General features: G+C 53.9%; 1 protein-coding gene across 9 annotated transcripts; it reads right to left on the bottom strand.

The window, feature by feature from the left end:
• Nucleotides 1-700: 700 nt before the first annotated feature.
• Nucleotides 701-23,808, bottom strand: MGAT3 (beta-1,4-mannosyl-glycoprotein 4-beta-N-acetylglucosaminyltransferase). 9 transcript variants are annotated; one of them, XM_082768220.1, is made up of 2 exons: nt 22,045-23,808; nt 701-2,264 (listed from the first exon to the last, which is right to left on the bottom strand). In XM_082768220.1, exon 2 carries the CDS (start codon nt 2,261-2,263, stop codon nt 758-760), a length of 1,506 nt encoding a protein of 501 aa, XP_082624346.1. In that variant the 5' UTR covers nt 2,264; nt 22,045-23,808; the 3' UTR covers nt 701-757. The 9 variants fall into 9 exon arrangements, 6 of the variants coding, with proteins under 6 accessions (XP_082624346.1, XP_082624345.1, XP_082624349.1 ...); XM_082768219.1 differs by lacking the exon at nt 22,045-23,808 and adding an exon at nt 18,496-18,730; XM_082768223.1 differs by lacking the exon at nt 22,045-23,808 and adding an exon at nt 16,398-16,417.
• Between the last annotated feature and the right edge of the window lie 378 nt (nt 23,809-24,186).

Below are 24,186 nucleotides of genomic sequence, written 5' to 3'. Positions count from 1 at the left end.
GAGTTAAAAAAAAAAAAAAAAAAAAAAAAAGGTCAGCTTTCTCCTCTGCTTCCCATCTGCTTGCTCCAGGACTGGTAAAGCATCAGGCCAAAACACAGCCCAGGACAGATGCATTAAGTTTGTGTGAGGAGGCTGTGTACTGGGGAGAACACCTTGGAAGCGAAGCCTTTACCTCCCCCCAAGTACTTTGAATAGAGAGGTATATAAAAAAAATAAATGCATATTGAGATGCTTTTGCACATTCACTCATCCAGAAAAATGCCTGTGACACACATCTACACACGTGACCACTCACATCAGTCTGTGCCTGCTGACTCACACGCTCACTGAGTAGCCCAAACTCACATCTGTGCTTGCTCCGATCCACAACGAACGAGGATGGATGGGAACAGCTGCCCTCTCTCCCCAGCAGACCTTCCCAGCCTCCCCCATAGGAAAACCCACCAGCTGGCTGCAGAGAGATTATCCCCAGCCAGCAGGAAGGGTCCAGAAGACGCAGGGAAGTCTTTATGCTACCGCCAGGCTAGGTCCTGCACCTCTCCCCTCCTCCTGCCCAGGCCTCCCTTCAGCTGACCGAGGAATGTGTGTCCCCAGGCATTACCCCGGGAAGAAGAGAAGGGAGGGAGAGCAGAGACCATGGAGAAATGGCACACCCCACCTGGAATTGAAAAAAAAAAAAAAAAGAAACAGACAAAACACACCCGACTCTTTCCCTTTGTTGCAAAAGTTCTGATTTCCCACATGAGTCCCAGTGGTCTCACCCAGCCCCCTCTGCTTTTCGGTACGGGTTCTCCAACAAGTAGTGGAATCGCTGGTAGTTCTTGAGCAGATACTTGGGAGCATACATGTGCTCCTTGGGGTCAGCAGGGGGATACTCCTGCGTAGTACCATCAAACCACCCACCAGTCCGGATCAGCTCCCGGATATAATTGAGGTCTCTTTTATCCTCGTAGTCCCCCCAGCGGGGGAAGTCCCCATTCTGGGCTGACACCAGTTTGAAGTAGATCCCCTCTGGGGTGAAACACCAGGAGCAGTGCCAGCCAGCAAAGTGGAGGGGGCTGCCCAGCGACCACTGCACCAGGATGTGTCCTGTACTGTTCTCATACTGCCGAAAGCCAGGCATGGTGTAGTACTCGCGGCGCCGCAGACGGATGCCGTCAGTAGCGTAGACAGCCTGCAGCATCCCCATAGTGCAGCCTGAGACCACCTCCAAGGTGCCTGGTTGCTTCCAGAAGAAGCCGTAGAGCGACTTGCGCATGTGAAAGGCAAAGGGCTCCGTCCAGCCATCGTAGAGCTTGAGGAAGAGGACGCCGTCGCGGGCCGGGATCTCATCGGCATCGTCGATGATGAAGACATCGTCCGGGCGCAGGTTGCGGAGGCGAGAGACGCCGTCCCGGGTGAGAAAGGTGCGCAGGTAATCGTCAGCGATCCAGCCGTCCTGGCGGCCGCCGGCGGGGAAGTGGTCCAGGAAGACGTAGAGGACCTTGTGGCGGATGTAGTCGTAGGAGCCGTTGAGGAGCATCTCGCGGAACTTGAGGGGCCGCGGCTCTCCGTAGGCCGTGAAGTTCGACTCGCACACCACGAAGACGTCCACCACGTCTCCCAGCTCGTGGAAGCGGACGTCCAGCAGGTCAAACTCATGGTTGATGTTGATGGCGTTGATGACCCGCCGGGGGGTCTCCCGCGGCACCAGGCGGTCCTTGGTGGGCAGGTTGGAGTACTGGACTACGGTGGGAACGCCGCAGCTGGGGCCGTGCCAGCCCGGCAAGCACATACACTCAACCCACTTGCGCCGCTTGGTCTGGGAGCTTAGCGGCTTGCGAGCGGGTCGCCCCGAGGCCGCGCCATCCGCTCGCTCCTCCGGCCGCCCTCCCGTGGGTGGCTTCTCCAACACCTTGGTGCCTGGTTTAAAGCAGACGCCGCCGGCTTTGGTGCGGACGAAATACTCCGTCGTGTCTTCCGGCAGCACAAAGTTGGCTTTGTGCAGCTCTTCGCTGGCTCTGCTGGGAGGCAGGGGCTGCAGCAAGGGCGAGTGGGAGTACAGGGGTGTGCGGAGCAGCTCTGCACCCCCCGGCTCAGGGCTAACCTGCGGCGTGACGGGGGCATTGTTCCAGAAGAAGCTGGAGACAAGGTTGGGACTAAGTGAAGCCAGGTCCCGGGGGAAGGTGACATAGGAAAGGGCCTTCAGGAAGTGCAAGAAGGAGATGAGGCAGAGACCAGCCATGCAGAGAGTCAGAAAGAGCTTATGGCGTCTCATCTTCATCCTGTGGAAAAGCCACGAACAGGAAAGTCATGGTCAGTAGTTACCGGGGTGCAAAAAGTTTATCGTTGGTAGGAAGACAGGTTGGGGATGCCAGAAAGTCCAAATTCCGCATGCATTTTTCAAGACTTGAATCCAAAACATCTCCCCCCACCCTCTGCCAACTTCAGCGGGCCTGTTGCCTTGGCTAGGTTATGCCAAGCCAAGCCTCTTCTAGATCAGCTACAGTCTTATAATCTCATAAAGACAGGAAAGGTGCTGCTGGTGGGGTAGAGAGACAGGAAATCCAGAAAAACAAGAATTCACAATCTAGCGAACTCACCACACTTGGCTGATTTGTCCCCATCCATTGACAGAAACAAACGCAGGCCTCCTCAGGCCTTGGATCACCAGGAGGTCAGGGGAAGATAAAGAGAGAGCAGAGAGCAGGGGGGATGAGAGGGAGTAGAGGGCAACGCAGTTGAAACTCAACCAGCATAGGAGAGGCAGTCTTAAGGGACTAAGATCATTAGCCAGGCTGCCAAGACCAGGAAAACACCTACGCTCCCCAGATCTCTCCAGTGTTTGCTCACAACACACACCCTAAAAAATCCTTGTTCCTAGGAAATGCTAGCTGAGTCCATATAGGGAACAGAGAGTGGAAGAAAAAAAAAAAAAAAAGAAAAAAGATTATTGCTTTTACTCTCCTCCCCTCTTTCTCAAGTCCACTACGTCTCCAGATGTCTCCCTTTGCTTTTAATTTTCTTTGGACCAGATGGTGAGGTTTTCTGCATCTGGATCAAGGAGGCTATAAAAAAACCACCTCGCTGTCTCTGCTGGTAATGCAGTGCCATCATGATTGATCCATGTCAAGCCAGCAAGAAGCCAGTGGTGCTCAGCCCTTTGAACAACAAGAAATACAACCTTCATCCTCTCCCTCCACCACCTCCCTTCCTCCAGCCCATGCCAGGAGCATGGAGCTGCTGTCAGGCAGAAAAATGACTGAATACCACAATCCAGAAAAATGACGAAAGAAAGAAAAAAACACAACCTCAGTCAATACTTCACCACGGAGATCAAGGAAAGGCATTTGCATTCTGCTGTTTAGGGAAGGCTGGGACGAAGACAGGCAGGGGAACAAGGTGACCTAAATGCCCTACGTGAAGCAGAGGCTGCCTCTCCCCTCAAAAACACAAAACTCCCCACGTAGAGGCAGGCAGAGCTCCCTCCACACCCAAGAAACCCACCAGTTCTTCCTCAATGTGACGTGATCCTCTACAGCAGATCCCCACCACAGTCCTGCGCCCACACGTATGCCTCAGCACCTCCTTTCCCAGGCCAAAGGTCTGCACGACGTGCATGCCACTCTCCGTGCCATCGCCTATCAACCCCACGTGGCACCCAGAGGCAGACCAAGCACCCGGCCCTAAGCCAGGGCGCTCCCCTTGTCCCCTCTGGGACTCCCCACAGCCCACGTGCGTCCTGGGTGGGAATGGTGGGGAGCAGTGCCTGGCCTGCTCCTGCTGCACGCGAGGGGAGCGAGTGAAATACGGCAAGGCGCGTTTACTGATTAACCTGGGGAGAATTTAATGCTGAAGTGAAAAGCCATAAATTAGGCAGATGGCAACTGCCCAAAGGAAAACGTATCTGGGCTCCCAACCGAGGGCTCCAGCATGGACTTTGATAGAGGGGTTGTCCATATTGATGCCTTTCAGCTCAGCAGCAAGCATTTCTAGATACTTCACAGTTGCTTTTTTTTTTTTTTTTTGTGAGGAAAGGCCATTCACTGGCGCTGCCCCCTGTGCTTCGGCAGCGGCACGAGGACACCCATGTTAACGGGGTTGTTTCAGCGTGAAAAGGGGGACTGCAAGCCTGAAGCCAGCACAAAACTTACAGCTTCACTATTTCTTAATGTTTGTCATGGCTTCTGATAGATTTCGACACAGCACAGGGTGGGTCAAGGGTAGGATCCTGGCTTGGTGCCCCCCAGGAAGCCATCTTGTCAGGCCTGGGGCAGGAGGAGGAAATGGTGCCTCTCCTCACGGGGTCCCACTGGGCAAACCCTCACCACCTCCCGCACCCACCACAGCCCAGCTCTTGGGCGGCCACCTCTGTGGTGGCCCTGCCATGGAGGGCCTGGCTGTTCCCTTGTTCAAAGCTGTAAAGGATAGTCTTGTGCTCACTGCAGGGAATGGGGGTGAAATGAGGCTGTAGACACCCCTGAGAGAATCTAATTGTGCCCAGGGTACTTTTATTTTTAAGGCTCAGTTAATGTCTTTCTGGAGCAGTGAGATCACTCACAGAGTCAAGGTGTATCCAGCACCTCTTCCTTGCACGTCACCAGTTTTGCTGTCCTGAGGTGTGGGGAAGAAGCTGAAAAGACTAAGGGAGCAGAGGCTGCTAGGAGAAGACACCCCTTGCTGGTACACTAGTGCAGTTCTGTCCGATGGGGTGTCCTGTGCTTGCTCTGAGGCATTACCTCAAGACATCAGGTTGCTGAGGCTCAGGCAAGAAGAGCTGGCCTGCTCCCTTAAGGCAATCCCAGTGGCTGCCAGCTAGTGCTGGCTTCACTCCAGCTCCTAAGGGACACACAAATGCACGGCAGCCAGCATCCTCTGGGCTGGACCAGCACAGAGGATGAATACTGAAGGAATCACACACGGCAGGTCTCCATCTTCTTCCCAGATGGCTGCGATGCTCCGCATGCCACAGGAAATCCCAGACAGAGGTTCTAACTCCTGGCATTTAACAAACTGCTTCACTTTCTGGGATCCCGTGTGCCATGTCAACATAGCAGGATGCACGTTTTTAGGAAGTAAAGCATGTTTTCCTCACTTGACATTTGCATACATCACTATCTGTCAGGCTCAGCTCACGGCTCTGCAGCTCTTCACCCACGAGCAAAACTCAGCCCGTGCTCGGCTGCGTTGCCTCCCTGCTACTGCAGCCTGCGTCTGGGAGAGCCGGGCTGGTGCGCACAGCCCTCCCCTGCAGCTCTGCCAAAGCAAGCTGGCCCTGCAGTACCCTCTGCTGTTTTGCTGCCGACATTTCCCAGGAGGCAATTTGCACTGCTCAGTTGCCTTTGTTAGGGAGGGGGAACATGAACCCGCTTCCTATCCCCCTCCTAAAAGGAGGGAAGCAAGGAAGCTGCGTCCTCTTCAAGACCCCTTCCCTTCCCTGGGACCCACTCCATTCTCACATGCCAGGGATTCCTCTAACAGGGAGTGGAGAGAGAGCTCATCCACCCTTGGGTGGGCTGAGATGCTAAAAATCAGTCACGTATCCCTTCCCATGTCCTCTGATCAGCACTGCAGTGAAAGATGTGTCTTTGAGTGGTGGCTAATTGGAGACAAAGGCCAGCAGGGGAGGAAAATGTTATTACCCACCTTCCCCATCCAGAACATTTATATGTGGCTGAAATGAGAAAGGAGGTACCAGTCAGGGAGACATCTCAGCTTGTCATAAGAAACCCCAGCTGCTCTGTCACAAAGCAGCCATCAGTTACCAGGAACACAGAAAACAGCAAGAAGAGATTTCCCCTATGACAATTTTGAATGAGGAGAGAAAAAGAGTAAAGTTGATCTCAGGGAGAGAGATCAAGTTGCTGTCAGGTTTAAAGCTTTTTTTTTCCCCCCTGCTGGTTTTATGTTTAAGTAGAAGAAAAAGTCAGGAGGAGCATGGACAGTCAGCTCCTTTAAGACAAAGCTCTTTAGGGAACATACAATTATAAACAACTTCAGCAATGTTCAGCCTCAGCAAGAGAAGCCAAAAGCTTCTTTTTGTAAGGGACCACCCTTGATATTTCCTTGCTTGAAGAAGATATGTCTCTGCCATGCAGGGGAACGGCTTTCAAAGAAGATAGCTCAGAGTAGTGCATGAGTTATTCCCAGGCACCTGTTACAGTTTTACTTTGCCATTATATCAAGCGACCTGTTAATTTATACCATCCTGAAATCATATCCTGATTTCAAGGAGCAGGAGAGAAAGATATGCACAGCTAAGAGCTGGCAAGCCACCCATCTTAATGTTCTCTTCTGGAGGACACTGGCAAGAGGCCATGCAACAGGCCGCTGGATGCACAACACCCCAGCCTCTGGCATGCTAGGGCACAGGACTCAAGACTCTCTGGACCTCTCCTGTAGTGACAGGGGAAAAAGATGCTTATGAGGACAAGCCACAACAGAAGCTTTTAGTTCCCACTCCCCAGTACAGAAATGCCCATCTCCTCTGCCTGGAGTTATCCCTTAAGACCCAACTCAGTGTCATATTTGCCCATCACTCAGACACTTCAGCACAATGCAATGATTCAAATCAGGATCACTACCACACGGCAGAATAAAATCCAGCATGATCTCCATCCTCCGCCTCACACTGAGGGCCAAACTGTCTCTCTGCTCTAGCTACAGACAAACATAAACAGATACTTCACTTTTTTTTTTATGACAGGTCTACCTTCCATTCATGGGGTGCAGGGATCAAATCATACATCAAGGTCACAGTATCTCAAAACACACCAGAATCTCTAATTACTTTTGATCTGCAAACACCCACAAAAGTAAGAAAAATATTTAAACTACTATTTGTTTACAAATTAAATGTAATTAGCTCAAGGACAGCAGAACTTGACTGTGCTTAAGGATAAGAAGAGAAAGTTATCCTACAAAGCTGAACAGCAGGGAAAGTGGAGAGAAGCAGGATGTACCAGAACATCGGTAGTGCTCAGCATTTCTCTCACGTGAAGGATTTTCAGAGACTGTGGGCTATGAGGATGTTACCAAGAAGTTCTGGGAGGGTCACAGTACAAGGTGGTTAGAACACAGGCAGGTCCGCATCCACTTCCATCCAAATTTCAGGAAGGTTCAGGAAGGGAACGTATTATTTTTTCTACCACCTTCATTAAGAGTTACTGCCTGCAGCACCAATGCAAAACAGCAATACTTCATGCTATGCATTTCCTTTGCAGCTTTGAGGCAATCGACCACAAGGTGCCACTGACTCACTGCCAGCACAATCAGCTGGAGCAAGACATCCAGTACAATTACCCTTCAAGTAAGGTCAGGCAAAGGGAGAACCAGGCTCTGTCTTAAGCATCTTCTCTCCCTTTCAACAAGGAGGCAAGGGGAGACATAAGGTGACTGCTCTCAACCAGGTATGGCCATAGCATCTAGTTGGCTTCCAGAGATGCCATCTGCTCACCAACAGGTGTCATCAAGCCAGGAAGAAAGCTGGATGAAGAAATAAACAACTAAAGGGTGAATCTACACAAGGCCATGCACAACTGGCCAGAGCACAACTGAGAAACCAAAGCATTGCCTTCCCCTTCCCACTGAAGGGGGACACATGGCATACATCATGTCAACTCCAAGCACCAGGTTTGTGTCCAAAGCCTAGCAATGCCTCAGCTGACCAGCATCATCTGTGCTCAAAGAGGAAAAAAAGGTGTCTCCTTTCCTATGCACTTCTGTAGGAAACTGAAAGGCTACAAGCCAAAAGCTATGGTCTGCTAAATACTGAAACTAAGACGGATGCAGTGGAGATGCCTCAGCTTTTTTGCCTTTTATTTACTTATTTAAAGTACCATGGCCGCCCACCTCTTCACCTCCTAGAGGCATGATACCTTTGGATTCCACACCTTCCAGGAGCTTTCAGTGTTTTGACCGTTCTCAAAAAGTCCACTGAAGAGCTGGCCAAGACACTACGACTTTGTTATCTTAGATGCCACATCCCCAACCACAGCAAGATAGGTACACGGCTCTTAACCTTCAGTATAGAGATGGGACCTGGCAATGAAGTGATCTTTGTTGATGGTGTTCTGTCTCAAGACTGATCTTCCAGAAGTCACCAGAATAAACCAACATCTGAACACCTTCAGAGTCCATTATAAATCCCTCCACTTGAACAGATTGTTCTTACTGTAACTACCATAATACTAATAGCAGCATAATTATAGAATTCTCCAGCCCCCGGTTTAAAAGAAGATCTGCTCAGAGAAGACTAGAAAACTCTACTGAAATCCAAGAAGGGCCTATGAGACACAATTTAATTTTATCCAAGTACTTGGACATCACAAGGGTATAGCACTGCATGCTAAAGGAAACTTCAAGCTGGATTTCTAACTCCACTGGAATCTAACAAATATTCTTCTTAGTGTCCTTCAGCTGTACCAGGCTCCCTTGTAACTAATCTTCTCTCCCCATCCAAGGCCAGTCCCACCATAGTAATTCCCATGGTTCGAGATGCCTTGGTACATCCAGATCCTTCAGATGCTCTCAGAAGCCACAATCTTAATTCCTTAGCACCACTAGGATAAGGACTATCCACTAAAGGAAAAATAGCACTTCTACCCTCTTCTCTCCTTCACTTACACCTGATATCCTGGAAGGACTCTTCCTCAGCCCTGCTTACTGCCTCCTCAAAATACCCAGTTCCCTGAAGAGCACTGCTATGGCTCTGGAGATTGCATCACCTCTGGGTCCCAAGACTGATGTCCTGAGACCCAAAGGGTGATCTGAGGGGTTGCTCACTGCACTCTGTATGTACACACAAACCCTCCAAAGGTGGGAAACCCAGCCAGACACAGCACTGCTGCTTCAAGTGTGCAGTGGTTATAGCAATGCAAAGCAGAGCTTGCTGGTTCCGTTGCTTTTTGACTTGTCTTAGAAGGAAGGAATGCTCCATCATGAGACAAGGAATCCAAAAGGAAACTGGGATGAGACTATGCAAATGCAGCTTATGTCCTCAAACAGGCCACAGGATTAATCAAAGAACTATACAAGAACTCCCAGCTAGTTTCAGTGTCTTGCAGAGCGGGGCAGGACACAAACATTTCATCAGAGGATAAAGGAAAATCGTGCTTTCACAGACCAAGTGATGCGTGTGGAAACACAGGCCGTGGCTTCATAGGTTCTCTTCCCTCACTCACCACCATCACGGCTCACTACCATTCCAATGTCAGTACAATCATATCAAAGTTTGCACTGCAAGCCCAAATCAGCAGCCAATCTCAGTTAAAAGTAAATAAATTTCGAGAAGTGCCTAGGGATGGGAACAAGCAGTTGACTAGCAGAAACTTCCTAAATGATTTCAGCAGTTCACTTCTCACCAAAACTCTCATAGTCACATCCTCATATAGTTACATCCTCAGATGCTTAGAGAATTGGGACAATTTTTAAGCATGGTTCATCTAACCAAGCCTCCACTGAGGCTCCCATTCAACTGCCGTGAGCTTGATAACATCTCCTGGCAGCATCAGGAAAGAAGAACATCTCAAAGAGGGATCTGGAAGAAGCAGCAGACAACTGCTTTCAAAGCAGACCCTGGCAGGCAGTCCACATATGTCAAGCAAGCAGGATACAAGTCAAGAATCCTGAGAACAGCACCAAAATGAGCAGCCAAGATTAAACTCGGAGCTGAGGATGAGGGCACACAGCAGACGCGCACCAGACCATGCAAGCGAGCAAAGAAAAGCAGGAGAGCTCCCGGGGACTGGGTGACAGCCCGAGGAACTGGGAGGTGCAGGTTGAGCAGACAAAAGCAGGGCGATTTTGATCTCCTGCAGGCTGGAGAGAGGCAGCTAAGGAAGGAATGAAGCAAGAAGCACTTGATGCCACAGCGACGGGCAAAGCACACAGACCCAGACAGAAACCACGTTGCCTCCAGCTATTTTGGAATGGGTGGCAGTTGTTTGTGCATCCCCGGGATAAAAGCTCTCCAAGTTCGGTCGAGGAGGGGAATAATTAAACCCCAGAAAGACAATAAATAAAGAGAGGCCATGAAGCAGCAGCGAGATCCTGGCGGCCACAGCGAAGAGCTGGCCCTCCATCCCCGCCCTCTTTCCTCCCCCATCCATCACCAACCACTTGGGGTTTGGCAGTGCGCTCATTTTCCCACAGTAGCCCATCTATTACTGTTTGGAAGAGCATTCCCAGACTCCTCCTTCCCCTCCTCCCCTTCTTTCAGGCCACAGGGGTCCTGCTTGGCAGCCCCCAGGTCCCCCTCTTCTCTGAATGCCTGGTGACCAGCCAACCCCATGCAAAAAGCATTAACCCCTCTTCACCGGGAACAGCCAGAGAAACCTGGCTCCATGCTGAGAGGTTTCCCTAAGGTGTCTCTCTCCCCTTCCCACCCCCTGATCCCCCCCTTTCTTTCCCCTTTCATTTTATTTCACAAAACCCAGCCCCAGCCCTGGGAGCATTGCATCTTCCCGAGAGCGTTACACCCACCCCTGGGAATTTTTCTTGGACCAAGAACAGACCCTTATTTATTTGTCTCTTCTGCCTTTGTTCTTCATTTCCTCTTTCAAGACTTAGGCAAGACCTCGACACAGTGCCGCCTGGATCCCCCGCTGCCGCTTCACTTGGTTATTATTTTCGGAAGGAAAGCGCCGATAGGCGGGGAGCTCTTCAACGCCTTCCCCCAAGGCAGAAGCGAACCAACCCAGGCACCCACCTCTGGAGCAGGCAGAGGGCACGGGGCTCCACAGAGCACCCCGGGCTCCGGTTGTGCAGACACGGCCCCCTGCTCGTGTAATCCTCCTGATTGCAGCATCGCAGCCCCTCGGATTAAATCCACGCAAATCAAATCTCCGGTAGCGGCTCTGTGTCGGTAGCAGGCATATGGCACCACGAAAAGGGGCAGTTTCCCAGAATGAAATCAAAAGCCTCCTAATGCACTTAGCTCGGGGTCACATAAATCTCTCTTCTGCCTCCCGCAGATGGCTGGATCTCGTTTACAGGCACTGCAGCAGGCCTGGGTCTCAACAATATGTTTACTTCTTCTGTGCAAACATCCCCTTTCACTAGGCAAAGCACTACCCTGATCTCCAGATTAAGCTGAGCGCCCAGGACTGAGCGCAGGTCACCCTGGGCATCACACAGACCTCGATACCGCTTCTCTTCCCACTCTTCCCTAACATCACCTTACTTCTTGGGGAAAGACTAGGAGGAATTTTTGCATTTAGCCAGCTGCCAGCTTTCCCAACAGGAAGCAAAGCCGTGTAATGAAAGAAAGGGGTTTGTTGCAGGCCACAGTCAGGTAGGAGAGCACAGCTTGGCTGAGGGACCTCTAGTGATTACATGTCCAGCTTCTCCCAAATGTAGAAGCCACAAACCGACAGCATGTGGACAAAAACAGGGAAGCCAAGCATTTCTGCTCAACGGAAGGACAGAGCGTGTGGTTTACTGCCACCACCTCTTGACTACAGGCCAAGTTCCTTTCCCTTTCCCTCCCCTTTCAGGTCTTCAATAACACAAACATTTATCTTGAACTCTGCTTCTGACAAAATCAGCTGCCCGGCCAGGCCAGAAGTGAAGGAGAAGAGGAAGGCACTAAAAGCTAGTGTATAAACCCCCGTGAGAGTCAGTGGTGAAGAAAGGACACGCAATGCAGAGCAGCCCACAGCCGTGTCCCAGGCAGCAGGACCACCTAAGCAGGAGCGGGATTATCGCATCTGCACGGCACAGCGACCTGCCACCACAAGGCAGAGGGCCAACGGGGATGAAGCGCATGCAGTACGTGCAGCAATTCATCTTTGTGATGCTCCTCCGCTGCAAGAGCCTGTAAAAAACAGAAAAAAAGCCACCCCAATCCCCCTCTGCCCTCAACTGGTTGCTCTTTGGGGTTTAGTAACTGAGAAATGATGGGAATTTCAGCTGGGCTGTTTGTACAGGCTGCTGCTCGATCACCTTGTCTTTCAAGTCCACGGGTCCTGATGTTCTCTTGTAAAATCCGATGTGCCGTGTCATGCCAAAGCTTAAAAAAAAAAAAACAAAACACTTTGGCAGGACAACACGGGCCTTCAAAAACTAAAAGCTCTCGAGCCTCTGAATATTTCAGAGAGCAGTGCTGATGATCCCTGCCCTAGATCCATGGCACAGCCCTGTTATTGAGTCAGGGACCAAATCCAAGGACTAGATTCGCCGTCTCCAGCTTGACATCACCTCCTTGCTGCAGAGGCAGCACTCTGAACTCAGGAAGCCCAAGCCACAGAGATACTCAGCAGAACCCCACACCTGAAGGGCACAGAAACCAAAACTGCATTTTTTTTTTTTCCTGTTGTTTTCAGCAGAAACATCTACAAGGCGGTTCAGCTGCACAAAGGCAGGCAAACACGGGCAGAAAGGAAACCCACAGCACTTCCTCATCGCAAAGTGTGCGAACCTGGATGCCTGACAAACTCCCCTTCCCTGCCCCCCCCAGCGCTCACGGGAAGCAAGAAGGCTCTGTTCCAGAGCCCAACTGCACTATAAATAATTCAAGAGACTACTAAATTATGCAGAAGCAATCCCGTCGTCCCCCCTGGCCAGGCTGAACGCAGGTGTGGTCAACCCTTGCTCCAAAAGTTGCTGCTGCACAGGGATTTCAAGGCCACCGAGGCTCCGTGCCAGCAGCACATCTACCAGAACGCGACGGCCGCTCGCTTACGGCCTGGCCTGCGCCAAACAGCACGACAGGAGGTATTTGGGGACACTGCACCGAGGGGGAAAACAGCAATTCCTTTGAGCCACCTCTTCTCCAGAGACCTCGCACGGCGCCGGGGGAAAAGCAGCAGCTCGTGGCCCCTCCAGGGCAGGCTGCGCGGTGCCACTTGCTTGCACGTAAGGCAGAGAGGAGAGAGGGGCTGCCGTGGCAGGTGAAAAGGGAACCGAACATGCTCCGGAGGCAGCAAGGAGGAAACAGTTTTGCTAGCACAAATAACGCGCGGGGAAGGCTGAGCTGAAAGATGGAATCCCCTCCCCGCTTCTCTGCCCCGCTCTTTTTGCCCAAGGGAGATGCTGCCTCCCTTAAAAAAAAAAAAAAAATCGGGGCTGCTGAGGTTTCCCCTCAGCAGTGGGGTCATTGATAACCGCGTGCTGGTCACCGCTCTCCTGATTTACCCCATGCAGCCAGCTCCCTGAGCTCAGGACCCCCAGGTACGCAGCACCATCCACCTCCAGCCCCTCCGCGGGCGAGCCCTTCCAAAGCCCCTACCTCTTCCAGCTCCCGCAGGCTCCGAGATGCATCCGTGCCCAACATGCTCAGTCTGCACGGGCCTCTGTCCTCCTCCTTCTCCCTGGCGCCCAGCTAGAAGCCTTCCTTCTGGCAGAGGAGGAACTGAAAGCGCTGCCATAGCCCTCTCTTCAGCCTCAGCACAACCCGCTTAAAATCTCAGGGCTCCGGCTTACCTTCCCCTTCTCTCTTAAAGGGCTCAGCATCTAGGAGACAGAGACTCCCTTCCCTGCCTGTTTGCCACGCTGTCGCGCTTGCTCTCAGCGCGGTTCCAGTATCTGAATGTCGAAACAGGGGATCCTAACGCAGATAAAGTCAGCGCGGCAGATACCTGCGCTTAGATCACAGGTTTCACAGTTGCCGAAGATGTTATGCGGTGGGTTTCATTTGCATCAGGTCTCTCAACGTGCTTCCAACCCGCTTGCTGAGGCTTTGCTAGCATGCAAAACGCACACAAGGCAACACCCCAGGACAAATACGAGCCCAGATCCTCACAGGGATGACAAAGTCTGATTACGCTCACTGACCCTGGCCCAATCCGCAAGGATTTGCACACCAAGGAAAAATGGCAGGGTGCTGGGATTGTAGATTAGGCAGCAGATCAAGGAGGCGATAGCTGTGATGAGGACAGCAGGGTGCAAACAGCGACTACAAGCTAGCAATAACCCCTCAGGACCCGCACCCAGCCCACGGGTATCTCTCAGGATTTCTGAGATGGCCGGCAGCAAAGCAAGGACAAGAAGTGCCACGCTTGGGTCATCGCTGTCATGCTCAGCCCCTGCTTGTGCTGCTCTGAGCACGTCCCAGCCTTGCTCTTTGCCTCAGTTTCCCTGGTTGGGAAACAGGAGCGACACTTTTCTACCTCCAGCTAACGGGCTTGCTTAATTAAGAGAAGCTTAACAGGTTGCTTCGAGGCTCTTGGAAGGAAACCTTTTTAAATAAAAGGCAATGCACCGGCTCATCAGCAAGAGGAGCTGCCCCCACTGCCTCTCCCCCTCTCTGCAGGGTCACATCCACCTCTCCCACTGCTTGCAGATGTTGCTTTAGAGACTTCTGGCAGAGCTCAGTTTGCTCAGACACCACAGCCAGGGAGGATTTTTTGCAAAAAGCCTATTTAGACAGTGGCCCGGGCACTCCCTTAGCTGGGGAAACAGGAAATGTTAACCAAGCTCATCAAGCTGCCTATTCAACTGCAGGGGGGTGTTATCTTGGTATGAAAGGCTGAGGCCCCCACAGCAAGCAGCTCAGGTGACTGTTGCTATCCTCAAGCCGAGAATAATCACTTCCTAAATCACAGCTCAAGAACAAGCCCTTGTTTTTTTGTAAGGCAGCCAGATCCCTTCGTGCTTTTTCTTCCTGCAGCCCGCCTGGTGAGAGCTCAGAGCTGCACTCCCTTTCACCGGTCAGCTCTACACCAGGCAAGTTTCTGAGCACAAAAATATATCCACCCCGATCCAGGCATTTGGAGGTACCTGTTGTGCTCAGGGGCAGCTTGGGGAAAGTAAAGGGCTTGCACTGCAGGGAGGACAAAGATCAGAAAAGGAAGGTGAAGAAATCGCGCTTCTGTCTTCCTGAGGGCTGCAGCCAGAGTCCATTTCAGAGGGATACAGGCACGGGGTGCTCTTGCTGCATGTCAGAGCGGCGGTGTAGGCTGCTACTAGCACTGCTCCTGCAGCACGCTCCCCAAACTGTCCAAGCACCCCAAAACCTGACCCAGAACCGCCCATAACCCAGGCTCAGGCTCCTCACGGCCAGCCTGCAGCACTGACCTGACAGCACGGCCCACACGTGCGCTGCAGATGTGCCACCATCTCCCCAGGAGCATCCAGGGTGGAAACACTCGGCATTTCTAGGATGCACCCCGCGTCCCCCTGCACTGCACTGTGCACACCTTCCCCTTTCATTCCCCGCTGTTAAGGTTTGGTGGAGTACCACGAGATGCCATCCTGTCATCAGGATAAATGCAGCGTGGCCTGGCTTTGTCGCATGACTGACGGGTGACAGTGGGGAAAAGCAGGTGGTGCCAACCAGCCACACACTCTTACCTCTCCAGTCAGGGCTGAGAACTCAAACCAGCCCTTCCGAGCACCTCACGTTGACCTAACGATGTGAAGAGGCCTCTTGTGCCAGCCAGTGCCCCCCCGCCGCCCCCTCTGCCGGAGTTATTGTCAGCTGTACCAGCCTTCGTTAGCACCACCTCCTCCGGCTACGTCCCACTGATTGGGTCACGGATTCCAACAATGTACAAAGGGCTCATTTTAGAGCAAGTAACCCCACCTAAAACCTAAGCAGCCTTTAGAAATGAAGGCTGGCCCGGCTCGCCCCATCCATCCATCACCAAATTCCTGTGCTTCCTTCCTCCACATTTACAATCCAGTGCACGAGGGGGGGAAAAAAAATAATAAATAAAATCAATTTTTTGATAGCAGGTGCACCTTAAAGATGCTGCTCTTTAAACAGGAGGAGGCTCAGACACAACACACTGAAAACTCAGCTATCAACACTGCCAGGAGAGAGAGCTTATCTCTGCTCACTGACAGGACAAAGCAAGGGAGGGAACTTGTCTGAGCTAAGGTGTCCTTCATGCAATGAACACACACACAATAACACCCAAACCTGCTGTCCCGACCAACTCCCAACTCCTGCACCCAGCGGCTGCTTATACATGCCAAATTTATTGCAGCCATAAACCCTATGAAAGTGCGAGCGCTCTCCTGTAAGCGCACCCGGCAGGGCTCGTGTGCGTTCCCGCATGCACCTAGCGAACACCCACCCAAGCCCGTCACGCAAGCGGCCCTCGAAGACATGCAATAGGCATGTGACAGCCATCTGGCAGGCCACGAAGTCCCTGCCGTATGTAACCACTTGTGCGTGGGAACGGGAGGGGAAGGATAAACACCAGGAGCACGGGAAGCGCGCACGCACACAAACTTCACACGGACGTTCCCCAAGAGAGCTCGCCAGCGACAGCAGCCACTGCAACAGCGCAGCAGCCCCCAGACCAGCTATTCCCATCCCCTGTTGGGCACGAGTGCTCTCGATAGATGATCGCAGTCGTGGCCATCTCCTGAAGTGCAAATACACCCACTATTTTCCACCTCCTCTCCTTCACTGCCTCACTGAGACGATCCTTGCGTGCCACACAGCCAGCTCATTCTTTCCCCAACCTTACCGACATTTGAGGGGAAGGACAGAGGGACACCGTGGCTCAGCCCCCAAGCCCCATCTGGTTCAAGCTCCTCACGCTCTGGGCACCTCAGAGCCAAGGTGTGCAGGCAGGTGAGGCAGCAGCTGGGCAACTGCACTTGGAGCGAGGCAAGAAAGCGCACCTGCAGCAAATCCAAATCCCTCCCCTCTCCTAAGGATATAATTGCTGTATCCAAAGCATTAATAAACAAGCCGTGCAGGTACAACTGAGAGTCCTCACGGGGAGGGAATGTTATACCTCGCAGTGGATTGCTTACCACTGCTGCAAAATCACCTGAGGGCGTAGAAGGGCCATAAATCTAGGAGGGACTTTGATGACAACACGGTGGCGGACTCCCAGCTTCGCTCCTGTTGGGCAGCTCGCGATGGCTTTCGTTCAAAGCCTGCTTTATATCGCTATAGGCTCCCCAGGAATAGCTCACGGGACTGCTTCTCACTCGGATGATGTTCCCAGCACTACTACTGAGGCTGAAAATACAGCGCAGGTGCTATGGCTGTGCTCAGGGAGCTTTGGAAACCAGAGGTGTGCTGGAGGGTGGGAAGCCCCTTGGTTTTCCATCCCCTCCAGGACAGCTCTTTGCAGTCCAAGGGTCAAGCAATGGTAGGTCCTGTGTGATTTCAGCTCTTCTTGGAGGAGCTGGCAGCAACCAGGACTTGGAAGTGGCTAACGAGTCACGGGCTCCAGCTGGACTTGAACACCACTTCTGAGGGTGGGACCTACAGGTCAGGGTAGCTGCTCTTTCAGCAGGGGGCCCCGAAAAGTGCCCGCTGACTCACATCCTGCTGGGATGGGACAAGCAGGAACAAGAGTAGGTGGGAATTTGAAATTCAGTTTGCACAGGGCTGGGGGGGTTCCTGGTGACTCAAGTCGTACTTGTTAGCAGCCGTGCCACGGAGTGTTTTCACGGGCTTGAACTTCCCACTCACGGGGAGGGATTTGGCGTTAACTGGAGGGCCATTCTCTGGGAGGGGAGGTGCTCGGCACCCACACCGAGCTGCCTGTGCGGGCTTCTCTCGTGGCCCGAGCACTGTCCTGGTGTGGAGCAGAAGCGCAAGACCCCAGCTTCGATGCTGCGAAGGAGCAGGGCTCCCCGGCGAAGCTCATGGAAACACAGCCTGTGGAAACCCCCGGAGGAAAACCCCAGGATGAGGCACGGAGAGGTGCCTCTCTCCATCCCGCTCCCTCCCTCACGGAGCTGTCTGAGCAAGTCCCGAGCCGCAGCAGCTGCCGTGTTTCCCATCACCCTTGTCACGCTCGCCCAGGGAGCGAAACTCTCGCAAGGACGGAGCTGCGCCAGCCCGTGCCACTCCAGCAGGGACACGCAGCTCTTCCCAGCCCACAAATAATCCAACCCGAGGAATTGGGTGCCTGCATCCTTTCGCAGCCAGCTCTCATCCTGGGGGGCTCGCAGTGGGTCTGGGGCAGAGACGGAGCGGGGGGGGGAGATGTGGAGATGGAGCAGGGCCGCTGGATGCTGCCCGCACGCTGCATTTGTCTGGGTGTTTTCCCTCCCACGCACGCACTCCTGTTACTCCTCGCTTGCTGCAGGCTTGGCACAAAGCCCCAGCCTGTGTGTGTGACCCCCCCCAAGCCAAGCAGGCCGGGCCTGGGCTGCGGGTGCCCCGGCCGGAGGCTGCCTCCATCCCCGGCAGCTGCGGGCAGGGCAGGGGGGGGGGGGCCCGGCGGCATCGCCTCCCTCCTCCCCACCGCCGCCGCTGCTCCCTAGCGGGGGATGCTGGGATTATGGGGAGGGAGGGGATAAAAAAAAAAAATAAAATAAAAAGCAAAAATAAATAAATAAATAAAAAACACGCGATCGTATAAATAAATAAGGAGAAGGAGAAGCGGCGGGGGGGGGTGGGGGGGGGAGCTCGGCGCTGCCCGCAGGGGATGACGCCGCAGCCCCAACTCGCAGGTGGCGGCTGCGGGGAATGGGGAGCGCGGGGGGGGTCCCGCAGCCCCGGGGGCAACTTCAGCGGGGAGGGTGCTCGCCCCCCGACCCCCTTCTCTCCTTTTTTTCCCTTCCCTCCCTCCCTCATCCCCCAGCCCCTCGCTCACTCACCCCCGGCCGGCGCAGCGGCGGTGCCCGCCGGGCCCCCGGCGGGGCGAGGCTGCCGCTCGCCCCCGGCCCCTCCGCCGCCCCCCGGCATGGCTCGGAGCCCCCCGCCGCCTTCCTCCTCCTCCTCCTCGGAGGGAACGGAGCGGAGCGGCCCGGCACCACCTCCTCCTCCTTCTCCTCCTCCTCCTCCCCTCCGACCGTGGGGAACGGCTGGGGCCGGGGATGCCGAGCCGAGCCGGGCTGCAGCAGCCCCTTTTGTGCCGCCCTCCCCGCCTGTCTCCTCCCCCGGCGCGCCCGACCGCCCCCCCCGGGCTGCCACCGCCCCCCGCTCCCCTCCCCCGGGGCAGCGGCCACGCCGCCCCCCGCCTCCTTCCCCGCACAAAGGAGACCCCCAGGGGGGGCTTTCACCCCCGGGGGGGCTTCCCCGACCCGCACCGAGATGCGGGGCAGCCCCTCAGGCCGGTCCCCCCCCCCCCGTGCCCAAGCCGGCGGTGCGGCAGCATCCCTCCCGGTGCGAGCGGAGGGCAGGAGCGCTCCTCGTTGTTGTTGTTTTTATTATTTTTCTCATTCTTATTTATTCTTTTCATTTTTAATGCAGGAGGCAAGGAGAAGTGGGGATGTGCGAGCTGCTGCTTTGCCCGGCGACGTGCAGGAAGTTTGCAGCGGTGCCAGAAATAGAGCCTGCGCCTGCACCCGAACCGCAAAAAAAAAAAAGGCAAAAAAAAATAAAAGAAAAAAAAGCTGCCTTGTCTTAATTCAACTTTTTTTTTTTTTTTTTTCTCTGCCTTCTTCCTCGTCGGGCCGATCCGTGGTGGAAAGGGAAACAAAGGCAAGGAGAACCAAAACAAACCCGGCCGGGCGAGACGGCTGCGAAGCCGCCGAAAGGCGAGCGTGGGACCTCGCCCCCCGCGACCGGGAGCTCACGAAAGGTCAAAAGGAAGCAGCGCCAGAGAACACCCTTCCTCGCGAGTTGCTGGAAATTTAGAAAAACAGAGCCTCAAAAACAAAGTGGCAGTGCCAACGCCTCTCCAACCTGCCGGTTATCAGATGGGCGAGCTGGGCTGCCTGGTGGCTGGAAGCGGCTCCCGGTGGATCCCGATGGGGATCTGCAAGAGATTTCTGAGGAAGAAGAGGCCCCACGGCCCCATCTTCTGCCCGTCCTCACCATCTTCCCCAGCCAGCACCGAGAAGTGGCCATCCTAATTTTAAGGCCAAGGTTGAGATGGTCTCGGAGCTGGCACAAAGAGATTGCAGAAGCGAAGGGGGATTTTCCCCTCCCCAAACTCAGCTGGAAGGAGGGCTGCAGGCACCCGGAGGTGCCCTGGCTTCAAAAGTGCCTCAGGAGCATTGCAGAAGTACTGGGGGAGAGGAATGAGGACAGAGGGGGAAGACAATGGTACAACAAGTGAAGTTCTCGCCATATGAGAGCGATAATTTGGGGGCAGAACACCAATGCCAGTCCTTGAGGACCCTGAAAGGCTCCACCTCCATGATGTCGATGGGAAGACACCTCAAAGACGACAACATCCCCATCTCCGGGACTGGGATGAGGTCTCTCATCCGTGGGAGGATGCTCTCCAGGACAGCAGAAAGCTGGGCTTGGAGGGAGCCCTCAGCTCCCACAGCCCCAGGGGAATTTGGCAGCCACGATTCCATTTGCATCGGGTCCATGACAGCATTTTTGGGGGGGAGGGCTGGCAAGCGATGGTGTTAGCCTTGCTTGCGTGGGTGATTTCAGCTCGGGGAGCACAAATCCCGTTAGGGATGGGCAGCAATCTCCGATTCCTCTCCCCCAGCCAGCAAACGCCCATCACAGAGGGGGAGGTTGACACTGATGGGAAGAAAGCATTGCAATTTCGGACCTCCTTTGTTATCCCTTGCTTCAGGTATTATTCCCTGAGCAGTTTGAAGACAGCCACTACTTTTTCCATGTTAAACAGAAAGAAAGCTAAAGGGTTAACCCAGCCACTGCAAATATTCAGGAACATCAGACCACAAATGGGAGCCAGAATAGCATCCCTGCGCAGAGAGGCAGCTGCAATACCACAGCTCCCCTGTCCTGTGACAAACAGTGTTTGCCACACCGAGCACTCCTCACTGCACAGCCAGGTCCCTCCGCCTCCCCGGGGCATCTGCACCTCCCTTACACGGATTTGTGGCAGTGGGGATTTTATCCACGCCTTTCAACCTTGGTGTGGGGAAAGACAAGGGTTTGCTACTCTTACCCTGGACCAGAGTGAGGCAGAAGTGGTGTAGCGTGGGCTGAAACACCACCACCAGCGGCATCTTTCCAAACCCACGTGGGTCTGGGGTTGTGGACCCAGACTGCAGAAGTCATATTTTTTATTTTATTTATTTTTTTTTTATTTTAATGATCTTAGGTGCTTTGATGGCAGCAGCAGACCGAGGCTGTAGGCTTAGATGTAGCATCCAAGCGCCTCAACATTTTTAATTTACGTAGCCATCGTACCATCTCCAAAAGGTAAAAACCCCAAACCTTTGGCTCTGTTTTACATAAAAGGAACTGAGGATTAGAAAAATTATATGATTTGCTGGAGGCCAATCGGAGAGTCTGTGGTAGGGGAGAAATTTGACTGTGGGTCTTGAATTAGCAACCTAACCATTGCTGCCTCTGTAGTGTTTTCTCTCTGCTTTGCATACTTCAGACTGAGACATGCTGGACAAGCTCCCTCGGGATGAGGAGTCATTTTTAGCCCGATTTTGTACAGAAACGAAGCTCTCACGATCACGTTGTCTATCTGCCTGTCTATCAGCCGCCCACAATACGGTTTGAATCCACCGGCCAAGTCCAACCAAACCTGGCAGCGAGGAGGATCTCTCAGCAGAGCGACTCGGATGAGCTCTCCAGCAAGCGGGAAGAGGGCGAGAACGCAGAGCGTGCCCTGTGCGCTCGCCTCCTGCCCCTCCCCTGCTGGGGAGAGAGGGATCGAGCTCTGGGCACGATGTTTGGGGCCGGGAAGGGAGCTGAGCTCTCTGCAGGGACATCCCGGGGGTGCAGCGAGCCCAACCACGAAGGTGGCAGAAACCTCTCGCCCCACACTCGCAGAGCAACTTCTGCTCTTCGCGCTCCCTAAGCCCCGGCGGCTGCTCCTTGGGGAAGAAGCCGATTACCATATTGCAATGAGTTAACCTTAAATGGTCTAAAATCCAAACCTCTGCATGCAAATGAATTCCGATGGGTTAAGCGAGATAAAACACCGCCCAGCCACAGCTGAGCCCCAGCCCAGCTCGTTCGCTACCCGAGAAACTCGTGTGCTCGCGACTGAAGGCAGCGCGCGCTCCTCGGCGATGCAGTCAGCCCCGCAAATATTTGTGCCTCCCCCAGCCCCATGCTCCAGCCTGGCCAGGTGCAAGGCTTTGAAGGCAAAGCCTTTTCATCTGTGTTTTCAGATTTCCGTGGGCCTGTTTTCTTTCAATGCTAAAGGTGGGAGGCGTGGGCGAGCCCCTCCGGGCAGGGTGTCGGGTGGGCGCTGGGCTTTAATCCCACAACCCCGCTGCTAAAACCCCGCAGGGTCTACCCCTAGGACGTACCAGCTAGAGGCAGGAGGACAGGCGCTTCTCCATCACTTCTCGGGACGCCTGGTGCCCATCCGAGGGGCTGCTCCTTGCTGGTACAGGCGTGGGTGACTCCGCGTGTCCCTTTGCGAAGGGGAACTAACCATAAATGTTTCCGTCTCCGCCGCCGTTATGCGATCTTTTTCCACCATGTGGCCATTGCTGATAAGTGGTTCGTGGGCTCCCTGCGTGCAAGGACTTTGACATTTGGTTAACTCCCTCACACTGAGCTACAGAGCCCGGGTAATGGCCGCAGAGCCCAACTTTCGCTGATGCCCTTTCTGCAGAAAATCACCCGGAAGGTCATCTCGGTTTCTCCCTTCGGGATGCCAGCCCTTTTAATGCCCTTTCGAGCCCGCCTCCACAAACAAAGTCCCCCTTTGAGCCAAGCACTCCTGAAATCTGATGCCCTTGTTCGTTTTGCGCTGCTGGTGGCAGGGAGGAAAACAAGAAAGTGACATTTCTGGCGTTGGTCACCAAGCCAGCAGGGTAAGACAAGGATATTTATCTCTTCCTTGAGTGCTCGGAGGCCTCAGATCTAAAGAAATTACAGTTGCTGGCAATCACCATTCCTAGCAATCAGGCTACAGCAGAGGCGAGGGGAAGATGAGCAAACACCCTGATAGAAATAGTTGGGGACCAACGCTAATAACAGGATCCGCCCAGAAATGATGCCTTGTGTGCAGCAGAAACAACAACAACAAAAATGCCATTAAACTTGCGCTGCTGTTAAGTAACATAAAACTTTACCAGATAAGGACTGTTTGCTCTCTCTTAGGGGTTTCTGGCAGCCCTGCTCCCTGGATTACTTCCTGAAATGCATTTGGCTTTTTTTGTTTGTTTGTTTCGTTTTTCTTTTTCAACTGACAATCTTAAAGGCAAGGCGATTTTCAGCATGGGCTCGCACCACTGGGTCACATCGGGCAGCACAAATAACCCCATCCGTGGCGAGAGCCCCTTATCACAACATAAAAGGGGAAAACCCAAGTGCGTGTGCGTGTCCTCTGCTTCCACGTTGTCTTCTCGCTGGGATTTGCCCCATCTCCTTCTGTCTGAGCTGGGCGAGAAGCACCTCCTTCCCCATCCAGCCTGGTGGCAGCTGCATGCTTGGGGACACCGAGATGCAGCTCAGAGCCCCCGTGCTGGCGTGGGAGGGAAGGAGAAGGACAACTGGGCTCTTCTGGGGCCATCCAAGAGCTGCTGATGCCGGCCAGATCCACCACCCATAGAGGAGGAGAAGCCCCAGGGTCTGGTGCCCACCTTGGAGCTGCAGCACGGCCTCCCCGGGAAGGTGTGAGGCACAGGTTCCCGGGGCAGATCTCAGACGTGGGCCCACCACGGGGCAGATCTCACACATGGGCCCACCACGGGGCCGTTCAGCTGCAAACCCAACGCCAGCAGCGTGCTCGGGCGGCTCTCGGAGGGTTGCAGCAAGAGGGTGAGAAACCGCTGAAGGGAGAAATGTCAGGAAGCTCGCGGTGGCCTCGGTGAGGCACCAGGAGGTTTAACTCTTTGGTGGGCTTCAAATGCTCACCAGCACCGCCAAAGCTCAGCTGTCGAGGCCAGCCCTGTGTGGGCAGCAGGGCAGGAGGGGGGATTTTCAGCCCGATGAGTTAAAATGCTGCCGAGCGGATGCACTTCCACTGGGATAGGATCAATTTCCTCAGCCCCTGTGACTGATACAAGCATGTCCAGCTGAGGAATTGCAAAGAAAACAGGCTTGAAATGAATTTCATTGCAGCCGGCACCAGCTGCGTGCGTTGATAAGGCCTCTGATAACACTGCAGAGGGGAGTTATCGATGTCGGGCAGGGTTTTCTCATAGCTACGGTACCAGAGAGTGCTTCCAGTGCCCAAAAACCATTCCTTGAAACAGCAACCAGCCGTGGCAGCCTGGGACTGGGACAGTGTGCTGGCGAGCTGCTTGCCATCTTATTTTATTGCTCTTTTCTGAAGTGCCCGTGAGATGCGGAGGCTTATCAGAGCACCCCAGAGATAACACTTCAGACAGTGACAGGCACTTGTGGGATCACCGCCAGCAGCACAGCCACGGGTCGGGTTTCCTGGGGATGTGTCTGGGGCAGGCAGGAGAGCCATCGGCATTCAGCCTCTTCTTTGG

This window comes from Aythya marila (genome assembly GCF_965140915.1).
Source record: "Aythya marila genome assembly, chromosome: 1".
Lineage (NCBI taxonomy): Eukaryota > Metazoa > Chordata > Aves > Anseriformes > Anatidae > Aythya > Aythya marila.
This window is presented reverse-complemented; position numbering and strand designations above follow the sequence as displayed.

What these genes read in the sequence shown, in the direction of transcription:
- MGAT3 (XM_082768218.1), bottom strand. Translation starts at nt 13,239, where the DNA reads ATGCATCTCGGAGCCTGCGGGAGCTGGAAGAG. An exon ending in GCCTGCGGGAGCTGGAAGAG is followed by an intron (nt 2,265 to 13,207) that starts GTAGGGGCTTTG and finishes GCTTTTCCACAG; the next exon opens with GATGAAGATGAGACGCCATA.